The following is an 18,485-nucleotide window of genomic DNA, read 5'->3' as shown; positions in this document are numbered from 1 at the left end:
CTTGTTGCGCAGAAGGAAAATAAGTTTAGGGAGAAAAGGGACATCTATAGCATTCATGAATCATTAACTACAGGTGAAGCAGCGTGTGATTGGAGTTTGGAGTTCGGCACCAGGGAGTGACCAGATGTTAGAGTGTGTGGGGACATAAATCCACCCGAGAAGAAGCAGCAGCACTCGCAGCATTAACCACCACCATGAACGCCTGGACTGTCCCCTGTGTCTTACTCGCACTTCAGGCTGGTGAGTTCCACCATTATATATATATATATATATATATATATATCCCATAATTATCATTATAATTCTATCAAAAGTTTACCTTTGAAGAATTAAATCGCTCAAATAGGTTTAGCCTACCAAATGAGACATTTGTGATTAATTCAAGTACAGAAAGTAGTTTTGTGGGAATGGAAGAGATGATGGACAGTGTTAACATACGAGTTAACAAAGTGCTCTAGTGTGCGTGAGCCCAGATGTTTTAATTCAATGTGATGTTCACAGTCTTAACACATTGTGTGTTTTTCAAAATGTCCTCTGAAAGATTCTGTCCTTACAGTTCATAGTGAGTACAGTAACTATAAAGAAGAACCAAAATTAAGTATGCTTTGTCACGATTATTTAATCATAGCTAGTTTTCCAAACTTCTGTTTAACATTTCCACCTATGGTTCTGTGACTGACATCAATGTACACTTTGTCAATTTTTTTATGCATTCCAAACTTTTATATGAAAATCCTGGCTTTATGAAAAAGTGAGTTGTAGGCGCTACTGTAAGTATACTTAAGTATAAAATAAGAGCACTTTAAGTATTAAACATCTGGGCTCAAGTGTACTTAACTGTTCCATAGTCAATTCAAAAAAATGTTTTCCCTCATCTAGTTTCCTGCCTGGGCAGTGTGAGGTGGTGCACAATTTCAGAGCAGGAGATGAGGAAGTGTACAGCAATGGCAGAGTCTTTTCAAAGAGCCAGTATCCGCCCTGAGCTGCAGTGTGTGGAGGGAACCTCCGAGATGAACTGCGCAGCGATGCTGGCAGTAAGTTGTGTCTGCGCTACTCTGGTCTGAATCCCTGGTGTCTCAATTTGGGAGCTCATGGGAGACTACCAATCCTGCAGGCTTTGCATGTGTCTTCAACCAGTGCTTAAGGACCACATTAACATTGAGTAAGCCAATAATAGCTTCAATTCAGGTCATGAAAATCAAGAGACTATGTAGCCCCCCAGGCTGTTAGAATCGAGAGTTGTGACAGGTTCCAAGAAATGTGTGAATTTTCAGAGGTCTCACTCCATAGGTTAAGTGCAGCCATTTTCTTAGGTCATTCATCCAGAGTTTTAGTCTGTACTCCAAAGATACTGTGTCAATCTTAGTTTAGGCAATAATGTATCATATTTTGGTTGTTGTTGATTTGGTGGACAGAGACTACAATGGGAAATGTTAACCCATATGTCTGAATACACAGGTTGTGAGTGTGGCAGGATGTACATTCATCTCTCTTTGTCAATACATGACCAGCAAACTGATGCTATGCAGACAAACGTAGCAACATTAATGCACTCCTGGTTTCTTTCTAAGGAGAGTTTTGCAAAATGAAAAGAAAACAGTCGTACTCTTTGCAGTTTTTCAATAACTTTCTTTATTTCCTCCAGAGTAACAATGCAGACGCAGTGTCATTAAGTGGAAAGGGTATGTTTAATGCCGGGAAGCAAAATAAATTCAAAAGTGCAGCAGGAGAGGCTGATGATAAAGGTAAATCATTCCTGTGTACCTGTTTATCTATCATTTGTGTGGCCCGAAGTGGGCAAGATAAATTGCAGGCAGAGTCAAGGTTTAAAAAAAAAAAGAATGGCACAGGCTTTTACAAGATAGTAATTGGTTTGTAATTGTAATTGTTGTGACTGGCATTAATACAAGCAACACAAGCAATAGCATATAAATACTGTGCAATATAGCAGCACGTAATGTGCAAAACTGGCAATATATAAATATGCAAACTGACAAATTGTAGTGCACACATTGGTAGGGTTCAAAAGTAATGTTTTCAATAACATGAAAGCAGTTACATAAAATAAATCAAGTCAACTCTAGGATCTTAAACACAAAGAAAATGAATATATCAAATAATGTGCAAAATCCACAACCCAAATACCCACCATGATCATTACCATTAAACAGGCACACATAAGCATACATTACATATACGTAAATAAATATATCTACACACTCACTTCGTTTGTTTGCTATATACATTTCACTAACTCACATCGATAGAAAGTCTCATATTAAAAGCACACATACAACAATATACATAAAATATCAAACATATTACAATACTTGACTGTTTAACGCATTATTAACGTTCTTAACATGCCTACTTTTAGACAATGAAACAGTGCCTCCAGCATGTACCAATAATATATGCCAGCATTACAGTTGTATAGAGCCTAATCATAACGTTTCTTGGCCGGATGAGGTAGAAACATAACCTAGTTAGTATATGAGAGAATGACCACAACACTGCAAAGCAACAACAAGAAGTCTCCATTCTGTAACCCCACACAGAAGGGCAAGCACAAAACTGAGCAAACACAAACACAGCAGTGGTCCAGCCTTGCCTGGCATACCATTGGTGTTCATATCTCAGTCCATTGCGTATCAGACGCAGCTGATGTGTACGGCTTCATGCATCTCCAGAATACGACACCTCTTACTACACTGTGGCCGTGGTAAAGAAAAGCAACCTGGAAATCAACATTAACAATCTGAAAGGCAAGAAGTCCTGCCACACTGGGCTGGGGCGCACGGCGGGCTGGGACATGCCCATTGGCTACCTCATCGACAGCGGCAGGATGTCCGTGATGAGCTGTAACATCTTGAAAGGTACGCTGGTGCACTCTGCCTTTCCTGCGTTTACACCTGCTTTACTCACGTTTAGGGTAGACCATCTTCATACACAGAGCAGTCAAATGAATACTCATAATTAATTCAAACGCAAATCACACAGACAATGATTCACCATATAGGCCTGCCTCTACTGATATGGTCTCTGTTTTTTTTTTCTCTCGTCCTCAATCCTCTGCAGGTGTTAGTGACTTCTTCTCTGCCAGCTGTGTTCCTGGTGCCAACAGCCCAAACAGTCCGGAGTCTCTGTGCCAGTTGTGTATTGGTGATGAGAACGGGCAATCCAAGTGCAGCAGCAGTGCCGCGGAGAGATACTTCAGCTACAGTGGTGCTTTCCGGTGAGCAGGATCCAATACCTGCCTAATATTATCCATCATTAGACAAACAAAACAAACAAACAAAAAAATGACTATATCAAATTTTATTTATTTGTGTTTGTATGTATTAGGATGACCAGATCACAACAGTAAAAACTTGGGACACGTCCACTTCTGGCGTGGGGTCGATAAATAAATAAATAAATATATTTGTATATTTACCCTTACCTCAAATGATAGATTTTAAATTGTCATTGACATCAAATCCAACTCACAATATATGTATACATATGTCCCTCCAACTGTTAATATGAATAATAATACATGTGCACATACCTTAGCCTTCTACCTGTCAGTAGTGCCAGTGGTCTCGTACTTCTTTGCCAAGTTTGCCACTTCATAACATGCTTGTGGGCAATCACGTAATTGTAAAATATGCTACACTTTGGTAAGCTCAGCAGCAGCTACTTGGTTTTTAAACATTTCATTCGGCTTGCTGAAAAAGGGTGTTTTGTTTATGAGTTTATAATGTTGTTTCAAGCCAGCATGATGCTTTACATGGGACTCACTGCTGTGACTGATGCTCAATTCTTTCTTGCACAATTTACAAAATGCCTTTGTAACACAGTCATATGACTGACGAGTCCATGTGTACGTTTCCTCCAACCCTGCCTGGTACAGGCATTGTTTTTCAGTTTTTCTTTGCTGTGAGGTTCCAAACTGCTATTATTGATTTTGATTAGTGACTGTGTTCAGCTGATCCACGCATATACACTATACGCACTACACATATGTTATTACGCCAAAAAAAGCTCAAATGTAATATTTTACAGCAATTTTCAACCTTATCGTATAAAACTGGACAATAGGCATGCTGATAGTGCCTCGATCGGGACAGGGGATGAGGCCTCTATTATTTTGATGATGCTGATTTAATCAGTCTGGTCACTCTAGTATGTATGTATGTATGTATGTATGTATGTATTTATTTCCTGCATTAGACATAAATACTATGATCTAATGAGTGGGACACTAACCATTTAAAGCAACACAAAAGCAGGATGTTTATTTAGTATGTGATCTGTCAGTACCTAACAGGGGAACGTGTTTCTCTTTTCTTGTCTTGCATTGTCCTGTTCACCACCTGGCATCAGCTGTCTGGCAGAAGGCGCTGGGGACGTTGCCTTCATTAAACACACCACCGTCAAGGAGAACACAGATGGTAAGACATGCTTACCACACAAACTCCACCCTTCCCCCAGCCTTGCTCCATTCCCACCCTGTCCTGCATGGGGGTACAAGTCTATTATTTCTGTTAAGTTTTTTATCCAAAATGACTTATGGTTCAACAACCAAAGCTCCACATTTGCACCATATCACGAGGGTAGCTACTTTCCCAAAAAACAAAACAAACAAGAAACAAGTCCTCCACAAGTTACAGTGCACCAAACACAGACTCTAGAGTAGACCATATCTTCAGGGGTTAATCTAATCTTACAGGAGGCTCTGAAAGGTGGCAAGACACTGTGCTGTTGTAATGGTCATGGGCAGCGCACGCCAACAGCGTGGGGTAAGAGAGAAGGTAGAAGGAACTCGGAGGGAGTTGGAAGACCACCCTGCAGAGAGCTGCAGGTGTCCAACTGTAATGGGACCAGCTTTAAGAGACGTCGTGGGTGGCTGTCTTGCAGGAATGAATACAGACGCGTGGGCCAGGTTGCTGCATTCGACAGACTACGAACTGCTGTGCCGTGACGGGTCCCGGGTGTCCGTGAACGAGTACAAGAGGTGCCACCTGGTTAAGGTCCCTACGAGAGGCGTGATCGTCAGGGAGGGAGTGAGCACCGCAGAGGTCTTCAGCATGCTGAACGAAGGCTTGGTGAGGGGACGCTGTGTTACAGTATAATAGTAATAATAACAATAATATACCTTGATATCCTGCTGGACTGTTACCCTGGAGGAGCAGAGTTCCAAGCCCCTGATGTCTTAATATTCTCCACATTCAGTTTTATTCATACCTGCCCCTGAACTGAATATTTACTTAACCTTTTTGAGAAAATACCCATCCCCTCTCATACAGTATGAGTTTTCATTAATGCAAGCTGAAAATATCTTTCTAAGTTTGAGAACAGCACCCCAAAAGACAACAAGACCCAAACGTTACAATTACAATCACCATTCAGTTACAAGTTAAAAGTATACGTCTCTGTCCTTGTTTTTCCCACAGAAGAAATCAGGTTTCCCTATGTTTCAATCGTCTATATATGGTGGCACCAATCTGATGTTCAGTGACTCTACAACTAATTTCCTGCGGACAGAGAGTGAGAACTACGTAGACTGGCTGGGACTGGGCTACATTAACGCCCTTAAGAGCATGCAATGCACAACTGAGAGTAAGGCTTATCTCTTTCACACTGATCCCTCCTCCTGCTGGGTCACATTCAAATTCAACTCTTTAAACCTATAGGCAAAATCACCTATCACACACCATCCTAACTGGGAAAGAAATTATACTATTATCATTCCCTGGAGCTTATTTCTGAAACACTGACTCCTTCATTCATGTTGTCACAGCCAAAATAACCAAAAACATGAATGGCACATCAATGAGTTGCAGTGGCTCCAAGCACATAGAAATAAGGCATGTCCTACACTACTTCTTAGTTTCTACACTTGTGGAGTGTTTTTTATATGTATTTTTCCTGCTGACACTACTACTGGAATCTGAACCAACCAGCCAAGAGTAATCAGGAGCTGAACACCGAGCTCTTCTTTGGCTGTGACAGCTGATAAAGCGAGGCAGTCGAAGCAGGTCAGAGAGAAAGCCGAAACGATGCAGGATGTGTTGTGATGGCGTGTGCCTGTTGTGGTGTTGTCGCTGATAGGTGTCCCTCAGACGCTGCGCTGGTGTATTCAGACCCACGGAGAGCTGCTGAAATGTCAAAAAATGGCAGAAAGCTTCAACAAGAAACAGCTGACCCCACCGATTCAGTGCGTCTCAGGGGACTCTTATGAAGACTGCATGAAGAAAATAAAAGTAAGGGCCCTTGCCTGTAGTGGAGGTAGTGGGGGCGAGGGGTGAGACCGCCCCAGGGCCCCCTACTTGGTGGGGGGGGGCTTGTTGCTGCAGATTTTACAGTTATTTTATTTTCCTAAACTAAAAGTGTAGTTGCTTTTAACAATAATGATAGACCACACAACCAGTGTAATCATTATTATAGGCAGCCTAATCACACCATTTCTAAATTATTTCATTTCACAATGTATGTGTTTTGATTGAGGTGGCACTGCTTCTGCGGTAGCTTGCCAGGCAGCAGCTTTTCACTGTACCCCCTGAGAACAGAGAAACACGCCGTTGTTTCCTATTTAACATTGAAGAAAGGAGGAGCTGCAATCATCGTTTGTTCTTCTTACTACTGAATTTTCTTTCTAATCTATACTGATGGAAGCAAATTTAGCAATTAGTGTGAAAACATAAAAAAAATGCTAGTCTAGCGTAGTCTACTTGTCTGCTGCATGCATGTCAGTAGCTAGCTAGTATAGCCTGGCTAAAACCTGTAGGAAAAATGTATAGTGCCCAAAAGCACAAGGAGCAAAACAAGAAAAATAGTGTGATTTCCTCATGTGTCCCACTAACAAGCTACTTCTCACAGCAAGGGTTATGCCTTTTTTTGGTTGTCTTGTTGAAATGGTGACTATATTATGCAAAATTGTAGCCTATATTGTTCACTGCCAATCCATAATGGGCATCTTAGCAGTTTCCATCTGCACTGATGGACACATTTTCACTTTCAGAATAAAGATGCTGACGCGATCACTCTGGATGGTGGCTTTATTTACACCGCAGGGAAGACCTACGGCCTGGTGCCAGCGGCAGGGGAGAGCTACACGGGTAAGGAGCTTTTGAGAGACTACTGCTCCTCCGCTGTCTGCTTTTGATTTCTATCACCGTACAAATTCATACCATCGTGCAAATCCCAGCATGCAGCACTTTTGATGCATTCTGTCTGTAATATGGAAAGAGGTCCAGTTTATGCACCCAAATATATTATGATTAATGAGGTGGTTAGGACTTCTTCTGACACGACAGTCCCACAGCTAGGACCAAGCAAACTAAAACTGGAGCTTGAGTCTGAGACCAAACCAATTTCCTGAGGTCAGGTTAAATTGGTTAGAAAAAACAAAGTTGCTGTAGAGACGAATTATCTTTCTCAGTCCAAAGTCTCCCTATATGAGGCAGAGACGGTGTTGCCCTCCGCAGACAAGGGGCCCAGCTCTCAAGGCTCCTGTGAGGCAATATGTTTTTATTAGTTTAAAAAACAGTGCATACTTATTGCACATCAATATCTTTTTTTAGTTTTTTTTTGTAATGTTGACGCTAAATGTGGAATGTTTTGTTTTGTTTTGTTTTTGTTATTTTATTAAAAGAAAATAGAACATAGACTGTGACTCATCCTGTTTATGATCTTGAAAGCGCTGAAGCCTCCTGAACAACTCCCACTCCTGTCTCTTCCTCAGGGCTCTCCGTGCAGCCTGCATACGCACACAACGGGGGACGGTCCTTTATTTCCCTCTCTCTTCTGCTCTCTTCTTTTCCCCCTTTCTCCCTTCTTGTCTCCTTTTATTCTATTCTCTCCTTTCACTCAAGGACCATTTTTAAACCTTAACTTCATCTATGCTTCCTGTATCCATTTTGTGTGTGGTGTGTGTTTTTTAACTTCACAAAAACCTATTCATTAAAAAGCAGATTTGGGGAGTAAGAGAGAAGAGAAGAGAGAGAAGGGGGAGAATAGAGGATGAAGAGACCTCTTAAACCTGCACCCTGCTCCTCCAGACACACACACACCCACTGTACATATCAGCGAACATCTGCAGGTGTCTTACACGAGTGTTGCTCTGTCTTCTCTCCTGCAGAAGGCAGCAGCGACAGCTCCTACTACGCGGTGGCGGTGGTGAAGCGCTCGGTCACCGACAGCTTCTCCTTCAGTGGCATGAAGGGCCGCCGGTCCTGCCACACGGGCTACGGCAGGACGGCCGGCTGGAACTTGCCTGTGGGAGTGCTGGTGGAGAGGGGCATGATCAGACCGCAGCGCTGCCAGTTCGCCCAAGGTAAGGCTGGCACCAGTGTTCACCAAAAGAGTGCCCTGCTGCTTGCCGAGCCTCCTGCGCAGCGGTCGGTCTCACCCCGGTCTCTCCCTCCCTCTCTCTGTCTCCCCTTCTTTCCCTCTCTATCTCTTCTATCCCTCACTCTCTGCATCTCTCTCTATCCCCCCCCTCTCTCTGTCCTTTCTCAGCTGTTGGAGATTTCTTCAGTGCCAGCTGTGTGCCAGGAGCGAATCAGCCAGGCTTTCCTGCCAACCTGTGTGAGCAGTGTATAGGGGATACATCTGGGAACCACAAGTGTGAACCCCAAAACACAGAGCGTTTCTATGGATACAATGGAGCCTTCAGGTAGGGAGAATAAAACTCACACAAACACACACACTAAAAAACTGTACAGTAGCAGTACAGCCTTGGGAGACACAGCATGACTCATCAAGCAGTATTTAGTATTTTCCTCCATGGGCCTGGAGTACACACTGTAAATCTTGAATGCCCTTCAAAACAACGAGGGCCATTTATTGAAAATGACTTCAATACTAATAAAGATTGTTGAAATAGTTTTTGCTCCTTATAACAATGGAAAGAGGCCGGAATACACACAACGCAAGGAAAAGACAAGTAGGGCTGAATATCCCCGTTCTGCTGCACTTTGTTGACATTGTAAAACTAAACAACAGGGTCTTTTTATTTATTTATTTTACTTTAACTTTTTATTTATTACACTTAACAGACACCCGTCTGGGTCTGAGATGTTGACGCAGCCTGCCCATCTGATGCTATTATTCTCATGGACTCCACCCTTTGTGTTGCAGGTGTCTTGCTGACGGGAAAGGGGAGATTGCATTTGTGAAGCACACCACTGTGTTCGATAACACTGACGGTAGGCTCAATAAGCCATTGTGCGCATTGAAGAAGAGGTCTGTGTATCGAAAAACGTCAGGTCTTTCTCAGCTTGAACAAATCTGGGAACCATATAGCTGGTAGACAGAAGAAACTAGTTCTGGATTTGCTGAACGTGAAAATGCAACGTTGCTTTGTAAGTGTGCAAACTTTACATGTGCACGTCCTGCTCTGGGTGTTCCTTACGGTGTTGTGTTTTTGTTTTTTGTCTTGCTGCCCAATCCTGCCCCCACCTCGCTTGCCAGGAAACAACATGGAACCCTGGGCGACCAGCCTGCGGTCGCAGAATTTCCAGCTGCTGTGTCTCAATGGAGCCCGAGCGGAGGTGTCTCAGTACGCCCACTGCAACCTGGCAAGGGTTCCCTCCCACGCCGTCATGGTGCACCCTGACACTGACATCAATGTTGTGTACGGACTGCTGGACAAAGCCCAGGTCAGCTGACCCCACTCTTCTTGAGGGACTTACTATTACAGCACTGCTGATATATTACAGTCATCTCAGTCACAATACACTTTCACAGGGAGCACAAATGCTTCTGTCAGTCTGTGTGATATGTGAGGTGAGTCTTCTGCTGCTGACCTGTCCGATCTTCCATCTCAGGAGTTTTTCGGCGCCGACAACAACACCAATGGATTCCGCATGTTTGACTCCAGTGACTTCGAGGGCACAGATCTGATCTTCAAAGACTCCACCATACGCATGACTGGCGTTGGAGAGAAGAAAAATTACTCCAGCTGGCTGGGAACAAACTACATGAACTCCTTGAAGGTGCTGGAGTGCTCCTCGGCAGGTAGGTTTCTGTGGTTGAGATGATTCCCCTCGGCAGGTATCTATAGAAGAGGTAGGCAACTCCAAGCTTCAACTTTGACCGGCCTGCTTTAGAGGGCACCTATGAATTGGCAAAATCGAGTCAGACCTGAATGACTCCTTTATCCACATGATTTGTTCAATCAAGTAATTCATTCAGAACTGGAAACAAATGCAGCTCTGCAGGACTGAAGTTGCCTACCCCTGGGCTGCAGTGGGCCGTCATTTGAAAGGTCCTACATGTTGTATGACAATACAGGTCATATCATTTGTTGTGATTTTGATCCCACTCTTTTTTTTTTTTTAATTTTAGCAATAGGAGGGATAAACAGAGTCTTGTTTTTTTCTGATTAGCTCTGAAATTACTAGTAAACACAATCTGCAGTGTTTGGATTGTCCTTCAGCATTTTCCCGGACCATAACCTTTACCAATTGCTTTGCCAACAGCTGTCTCCTCGGCCTCCGTGCTGCTGGTGTCTGTGCTTAGTGCGCTCCTGACTTCCTTCAGTGTGTAACACCAAGACAACAAATTGAAATGCAGGACCAAACACATCTCGCCGATTCCTATACACGCATTTTGTAATTTTGGGCTTTTTTTTATGATTGAAAAAAAAAAAGTCTAACGCAGTATGTATATATTCTGTTTTCAGATCAAACCAGGTATTCTTTCTAATGAACTTCAAGGCTTTCAGATCCAAGTAATGAAGCCTACATAGACGTAGGAAATCCAGTCGGTATTTTATTTGGGGAGTGGGGAGGAGAACTTGATGGAAATGCTTCTAGGCGAGCTTGTGTGGGATTTTATTTTGGTGTGGTAAAGGTGGAGGAAGCAATGCATTGATAATCTGAAGTACCAGGTGTACCAGTACAGAATAAGAGAGGTGGGGAAAAGATCCCTACATGCCACTCTCCTCTGTGAATTCAGGTGTTCAGTTTCCTCCTCTCTGTACACACTGATACAAACACCTTGTTTATCTCTGTTCTGGAGGCCACATCAGCGTATCAGTGTGGTGCCCTCTTTATCTCTCATTTAGTTGCCAAAGGCAAATGCCATATCAGTGAGTATGCGATGCCTGTTACATAAAGTTCTATGAAAATTACTTGAGGGCACATGCCATGTCAGGGAATATGCAGTGTCTTGCACTTTTTGTCTTAACTTGATAAGCTAATGGCATATCAGTGAATATTCACTAGTGTCATGTCCTTTGTGAACTTTACACTTCCTTTACTGCGCAGACGTGGACTGCTTGCCTGGGCTTCTTTGTTCTCCATAAAACTGTGGCATCACAATGTGTTCTCCCAAAATTCAAAAAGATCAATGCCGTTATTTGATTTGACATTTTTGGAATCGCTATTTGATTATTTAATGTACAGACTAAGCTTAAACGCAAACTGCCCTTGGGATGTCTGCATGGCTGTTCCTCTGGGACCCACAGTCCTTACAGTGACCTGAACTTGACAAGCAAAGCAGCTGTCAAAGGGGAACGCTGTTAGATTTAGGGAGAACACAATGAGACCTTTTTATATGTGCTTTGGTTTCTCAGTGCAATGGGCCTTTTTCCTTACGTTTTTGAGTTTTAGTGAGCGCATCACGGTGCTTCATGCTCAACTGGAAGCCAGTTGCACTTGTCTGCAGATCCAGTTGCCTGGCATAGAGATCGATGATTGAAAATCTGTCACAGTGGGGTGGGGCAAGCTCCTCGGTTCTCACACAGGCCTGCAGAATGATTTTGTATTACATTCCCAGACTCCCATCAAACAGGAAACCAAGCACATGTCAAAGGGTCTTTGGCACATAAACCACTCAGTGTCTCGGGATAGAGCAGCACTACCTTAGGGTTCAGCTGCTATGCTCTGGAGGCCCTTGGTAGATTCAGTAATGAAAAACCAGCTTCAAGTGGTACTTGTATTGCTTTTTTATTTTAATTTCCTCTGTGAGTTGATGTAACGTCTCATGAACTATAAGGGCTCCATCGACCACAGCTACCAGAGCTTTTAGACAGCCCACGATGTTTTGGAAAATATGTTTTATTTCAGTCCCATGAAAAAGCATGTACTCTGCACACATAATGGAAATGGACAGAGAGTAACAAGAGCAAATGCTGTAAACCATTGTCTAGATTTGTAGTGGGATCTAAGTGCTGTATCCTGTGTCCTCATTTTACATCTTTGCAGTGTGGCATCCTTTCTCAGATGTTTAAGGCTTAGTTTGTATGTATTTTGTTTAGAACTGTATTATAAGCTGCTATATCAGTGTATATGTACTGAACCACTGCTGTCTTTTTTGTATTGCTTGCCTTGAAAGTATTTTACATTTCTGCAAATGAAACAATAAATGTGTAACTAATATTTAGTTGCCAGGCCAGTGTGTCTGCTTAGGTATAGCTACATAAAGCTTTGAATACGAATAATTGTGATTCGTAAATAAAATTAAAATACAATACATTGCTATCTTGTGTAAGGTTTTTATGTCACATTGATCTTAAATGCCATAAACTGAAGATAATAAAGGCTAGATATGTGTCTGAGGTTTATTGCCTATTCCAGTTCAAAGTTGAATAGTGTAGTGACCTTTGGTTCACAAGAACAGGTCTGGGAGGAACATACTACACAAAATGACTGCACCTGACAATACAATAAACACATAAATACATGTATTTTATCGGTTTACACATAAAGTTCTATTAAGACACTGAAACTCTTCAAGGGTCCCAAGCCAGGACCCACAGGTACAAAAATGATTGGAGAAGGGCTCCCCACTGTGGTGTATGGAGGTAACACATGAACGTGGGAATCAGTGAGGCTTGTTTTGGAGTATGAGGCTAAGGCTCAGCTGCAGAGTTGAAAGACTAAAATATTAAATAGCAAGTATTAAATAATGCCACCATTTTCCTTTACCGGCAAGCCAACTTCAATGTGAAGCGTTTCTTCATGGGAAAACCTGCACATTTAGAGATCACTGAAGAAGAAAATGAATCAGGTGTGCTGTAATGCTCCTGACCAACTCCAACTCCCAACTGTTGGGCCAAAGAGGCTCTGGCAAGGCACACTTGGGAGTTGGTCTGCATCTCTAGTCTGGTTTCTTCTGATTTCCCCTGCAGATAAATTCCCCTCTAACAAGCTTACAAAACCATTTATTATTATTAGACAGGATAATCCCACCCTCAATTCCATAATTGCTGACCATTCCCATCTCCGACTACATGCAGACCCCTCGCTACAGACACAAACACACTGGAGCACAAATACACACACTTCAGAAATGCGTTCATCATCTGCCTGGTCAAGATCTCACACTCTGCCTTGCTGATATGTACAGTATTGTATTCGTGGTTCTGATTCCTCTGTGGTGACAATATTAGTTCACTTAAGATCTGTGTTTAAAACAGGAAAATCGACACAGGTCATAAATATAAACTGTATTTAATGTCCAAGTTCCTCTGACCCATTCCCACAACCCCAACAGTGTTTAAAAGTGACAATGATTCACTCATATTACAGTTCACACGCACTTCTTGTGACGTGTATTGCGGTGTGTTACGTCAGGACGTCATTTTCTGTTCTTGGGTTTGATCTCTCGGGAAGCGTCCCTTAGTCCTTCTTTCAACTCTTTGACAAACGTCGCCCTAACTCTCCCAGCTCTCCTGCCCAGCTCCCCCACGTCCCTGGGCATCCTGCCCGCCGTCTCTTCTCGGATTTGCCGCAGAGTGCCCGATTTGAGCAGCTTGGCCGCCGCGTCTCTGCTGGTGATCTGCGCCTTGGTCAGGGCGAAGGCGGTGATCTGCGCTGCCCGGCGGATGGGCCGAGACTCGGCGAGCTTCTCGATCACCTGCGCGTTGTTCAGCAAGGTGAACAGCAGTCGGCGTAAAACCATCCTTTCACCTGAATTTGTTCAATAGAAACACCGAAGCAGTGGGTGAATGAAACATGCTATTATTTATCAAATAAGAATGGCTTGCAGATATGTTCGGATAACCCCTCACCAGAACAGGCTGCCGCTCCGCTCGATAACTCCACCATCGACTGAGTGCCCTGTCTGCACGAAACACCAGCCTCCTCAATCTATCTGAGCATTTATAATTATAGTAAATAATACTCGTATAATAATATTATCATCACCAAATCTGTCTGTTTCCCTGATGCAGAATATATATTACACCCTACATATGTTCTACTATACAATAATAACATTAACGTTAAGTTATCAATACAGTTTAAAACGATCGTTTATCATTTATCATGGCTTCCTCTGGAGGTCTTGCCATCCCACAATTCATAGCGCTGGATTGTTTTCCTGTGTAAATCTATAGATATCCGTTGTAAGATTGTATTTCCGTTTCCTGTATTCGGCGGGAGCTGGGCAGTTTTGCACGTTTGCGTGTTTATTTTCAATATTATTTTTATTTTAAGAAAGCATTTATATTTTATACTCAACATGTCGTTGCCGTTAAACGCCCTGTTTAGCGACTCATACGTTGATATAAGCCAATATAGAGATCAACACTTTAAGGTAAGTTTATTCAACATTGATTTGTAAGGGGCGACACAACGGAAAGTAAAACGGTTTGCCCATACATACTGTGTATCACATTTAAAGTTAGGAATAATTAATAGCTATAGATAGATTTCAGGTAGACCGGTTACATGGTCTGTGTTCATTACGTGTTTTTCCAATCGTTCTCTACAGATAACTTTTTTCTGTTGTCTCTCTGGTAAACTAAATATGATGTATGCCGTTATATTATACGCTAATACATTTTGCCAGGGATTCCCCATGATCATCAATAACATTCAATACAAGTACAAGTTTTAAAACGTGTAAAACAAAAGGTAGCATCAACCCGATCAAATACTGTGGTGACATTAAAATATCTAAAAATAAATTGTTCTAGACCACTCCAAAATATTTGTCTACAAACACCATGATTTTTATATTTTATTTTAAACCGTTCCTTTTGCCAAGTTACAAATCAGTCATCCTGTTCAAAGCTGAATCTAGATCTATATGTAATCTATCTATATACAGCTCTGGAAAACATTGAGAGAGCACTGCAAAGTTACCAGTTTCTCTGGTTTTACTATTTATAGGTATGTGTTTTGGGTAAAATGAACATTTTAGTTTTATTCTACAAACTACGGACAACATTTCTCCCAAATTGCAAATAAAAAGATGAATGGAATGGATGTCAAACATTTGCAGTGCTCTCTTAATTTGTTCCAGAACTGTGTGTTATACATATCTAAATTATATATATATATATATATATATATATATATATATATATATATATATATATATATATATATATAATCACAATGCGATATTGATTGTAGGTTAGTGTCATGTTTGTTTGTAACCATTCCTAATATGGTGGTTGTTGCATTTATTTTCCAGTATATGAATAATGATTCAAATACAACATCTTGAATTAAAGTACAGTAGAAAAAATGTTATCCCCCTTCAACAGAGCTAAACCAACTTCAGGAATTGCAACAAATACTATAGCATATTCTCTAGAAGGAATCAAAGGTGTCCCAAAATTCAGAATAAGTAAATTCCCATGCTTGTTTAGTAATTGTCATACCATCGTAAAAATGTATTTCATATCTTTATTATTCTATAGTCTGTGTGTGTTAGGAAAAAATATGTTTGTATACCAATGCCCATTTAGTAGGGATCATATGTCACAATTACAGTTTAATAGACATTCAGGTCCTTCTGAATTGGTACTAATACTATCCTTATTTGTAAGATAATTATTAACCCAATTGATTCTGAAAATCTCATTTGAACTTTAAAAATCCAAAACCTTTAACGTTTGTATTAGTAAGACCACTTTTGTTTATATAATGAGGTTTGTTTTTCCGTATGAAATTGCATAGCGTTCTGTGTCATTTAGGTCATTCATTCTAGTTTGAGGTACGTCTGGTGTAAGTGAAGCATAAACAAGCCTGACTCGTTTGCCTTCTTGAATGCAGACAGCAGTCTGTGCCCGACATCACGGCCTGTGTAGATATAGAGTCGACAGCTTTGGTAAAGGAAAAGCATTGCAGACTAATCTGATATGGAGATAGCGTTGTGAGAAACTCCAGTGGCTTCCTCTCCAAAGCACTTAATCATGCAAACATTCAAAAATTAGTCAGAGTAATGTATTGCAATGTTTCTCAACGTCGGGCACAGACGCCTGCCTGCAGTCTAGCTGGCAAGAAGGCAGCTAAAGTATGCGTGACCTTGGACAGGTTTACTCCCAAGCCTCTGCAGATTGTGTTACACTGTCTGCACTCCTCAGGGCAATCGGCACGAGCAGGAGAAGCTACTGAAGCAGAGCAACACGCTGTACGTGGGGAACCTGTCCTTCTACACCACAGAGGAGCAGGTCTACGAGCTCTTCTCCAAGAGCGGCGATGTGAAAAAGATCGTCATGGGTTTGGACAAGGTGAAGAAGACTGCTTGTGGTTTCTGTTTTGTGGAGTATCCTTAAGCGTCTGCAGAAGAGGTCTGCATATCAGAAAGTCTTCATGTTATCTTACTTTGTTTGGGGAGTCATCCTGTTAACACCAGTGTGTCTTAATGTGTGGTTTAATTACCACCTCCAATTAATAAATAATCCCAGTTTTCAATCTAGTTGAAATGTAGTTTTGACTGCCATTCCCCTCCCTTAAAAAAAAAAAAATTCTTATGTGTATGTATTGATAAATATAGACTTGTATGGATGTATATCTAGATTTCTAGATACAAGATGATGAATCTCCTCCATATATAGGTTAAGGAGGTGCTTGTTGTCCCTGTGTAATAAGCTTCTCTGGTTATCATATCTATTCTGTTCTATTTTCCACTGATTTACTGCTCTCCTCTATTGCTCTATTGTTTTATTATTCCTGCACTTTTTCCACCTTACAGTAAGGGATTCTGTGCTAATGGTAAATTCTGCTTGCTCTGGTCCCCCTACTCTATTGCTGCAAATATTGCACTATTTTATGTATTGATGTTAGTTTACTTAAAGTTGGACTTACTGTGTTTTGTACTTTATTGAACTTAATCTACTGTGTAATGTTGTTTTTAAAGTATTTGTTGCAACTTCCGTCTCTCTCTCTCTCTGCCAAGAGATAAATAATACAATAATACCTTAACCCCAACGCAAGATACTACACACGTGCGGATTCAGAGAATGCCATGCGTTTTATTAATGGGACAAGGCTGGACGATCGCATTATCAGGACCGACTGGGACGCTGGCTTCAAAGAGGGCCGGCAGTACGGTCGCGGAAAGTCAGGCGGTCAGGTAAGTTCCAGACGGTTTCCGCTGCCCAAGCTGACAGTTTTAGCGATACAAAATTAAAAGTATTGATTTACTAGGTGTCCTTTTAGGCCTCGGTTGCTTGTTTGTCTCTAAAGGAATTCAGCTTAAACAGTTGTCCGACTGAAAGCTGCTGGATCACGGCACTGTCTGCATTTCAGAAAAGCGAATGTAAGTGTTGTACATGAATAAGCAAGTTTCTTTTTCTCCGTAGGTCAGAGATGAATACAGACAAGATTATGACCCCGCGAGGGGGGGCTATGGGAAAACTATACAAAAATGATAAGTCCATGTTTTGTTTTTTGTTTTTTTTTGTTGTTTTTTGTTTTTTTGCTATCCTGTTTTTTCAGGTCAGAGACGAATACAGACAAGATTATGACCCTGCTCGAGGTGGATATGGAAAATTGTCTCAGCTGCAAAGAGTGCCTGAAGGCCGATTCAAATACTAGTTATCCTAATATACAATTCGATGGGATCTGGGTAAATTTAGGTAATAATCATTCATGTTTTCATGTTTTGTGACCCTTTTTGAAACTATATTTTTACCAAATTGACCATGCCAATGACTGAAAAGAAAAAGTGCTGCTGCTTTCTGCACTCCACACCCTGGAAACCAGCAGGACAACAGTAGGAAAAGCTATGATAGGCATCTGACAATTTGCCAGCTCAGCACCAATGCTTAATTCCCCAATTAAGTTTGAGTACGAGCATGTCTGTCACATCTGTATACTGTGTATAACATTAAGGAAGCATTTTTTTTATTTTTATTTTTTTTTAATACTTGGATTTCCTAATAAACCATGGCAAATTATCCCCATGTGTAAATATGTAATGTGAAAGTTGTCATATTGACTAAGGATTTTATTTTGTAATTAAGCAAATGCATGGGTGTGGCTTGCTTGCTTTTTCTGCATTGTCTATTTCAGATTAAATTAATCAACTTAGTATCTGCCATATATAGTGGTTTGTTTTCTGATTTTCATTATTTGCAAATACTTTGTTGATCAATTATTTCTCTTTTATAATTTACTTACTTTAAGTATATATTAGCAATGAAAAGAACCCCCTTCTTGCCTCCAAAAAGGCCAGTGTATCCATTAATTAAAATTGATAATGGAAAAATTACTTTCACTGTTTTGTGCATTTGTGATTTCAGTTAATATCAA

At 41.3% G+C, this 18,485-nt stretch overlaps 3 protein-coding genes across 4 annotated transcripts; 2 read left to right on the top strand and 1 right to left on the bottom strand.

The window, feature by feature from the left end:
• Positions 1 to 12,537, top strand: meltf (melanotransferrin). Its single transcript, XM_066709582.1, has 16 exons — positions 1 to 240; positions 880 to 1,034; positions 1,646 to 1,745; positions 2,691 to 2,876; positions 3,079 to 3,235; positions 4,369 to 4,436; positions 4,903 to 5,090; positions 5,439 to 5,604; positions 6,097 to 6,248; positions 7,007 to 7,103; positions 8,126 to 8,320; positions 8,506 to 8,662; positions 9,127 to 9,194; positions 9,460 to 9,647; positions 9,816 to 10,005; positions 10,470 to 12,537. Exons 1-16 carry the CDS (start codon positions 195 to 197, stop codon positions 10,535 to 10,537), a joined length of 2,181 nt encoding a protein of 726 aa, XP_066565679.1. The 5' UTR covers positions 1 to 194; the 3' UTR covers positions 10,538 to 12,537.
• An 892-nt stretch (positions 12,538 to 13,429) lies between these two features.
• Positions 13,430 to 14,286, bottom strand: LOC136753462 (protein NCBP2AS2). The gene is made up of 2 exons (XM_066709585.1): positions 14,006 to 14,286; positions 13,430 to 13,904 (listed from the first exon to the last, which is right to left on the bottom strand). Exons 1-2 carry the CDS (start codon positions 14,040 to 14,042, stop codon positions 13,573 to 13,575), a joined length of 369 nt encoding a protein of 122 aa, XP_066565682.1. The 5' UTR covers positions 14,043 to 14,286; the 3' UTR covers positions 13,430 to 13,572.
• A 54-nt stretch (positions 14,287 to 14,340) lies between these two features.
• On the top strand, positions 14,341 to 18,444 carry ncbp2 (nuclear cap binding protein subunit 2). 2 transcript variants are annotated; one of them, XM_066709584.1, is made up of 4 exons: positions 14,341 to 14,532; positions 16,313 to 16,494; positions 17,166 to 17,304; positions 17,670 to 18,444. In XM_066709584.1, exons 1-4 carry the CDS (start codon positions 14,458 to 14,460, stop codon positions 17,766 to 17,768), a joined length of 495 nt encoding a protein of 164 aa, XP_066565681.1. In that variant the 5' UTR covers positions 14,341 to 14,457; the 3' UTR covers positions 17,769 to 18,444. The 2 variants fall into 2 exon arrangements, with proteins under 2 accessions (XP_066565681.1, XP_066565680.1); XM_066709583.1 differs by having other exon boundaries at positions 17,534 to 18,444.
• Positions 18,445 to 18,485: the final 41 nt, after the last annotated feature.

The sequence above is a fragment of the Amia ocellicauda genome, chromosome 7, assembly GCF_036373705.1.
Source record: "Amia ocellicauda isolate fAmiCal2 chromosome 7, fAmiCal2.hap1, whole genome shotgun sequence".
In the NCBI taxonomy this organism is placed as follows: Eukaryota; Metazoa; Chordata; class Actinopteri; order Amiiformes; family Amiidae; genus Amia; species Amia ocellicauda.
Note: the sequence above shows the minus strand (reverse complement) of the source record. Positions and strands in the feature narration are given on the sequence as shown.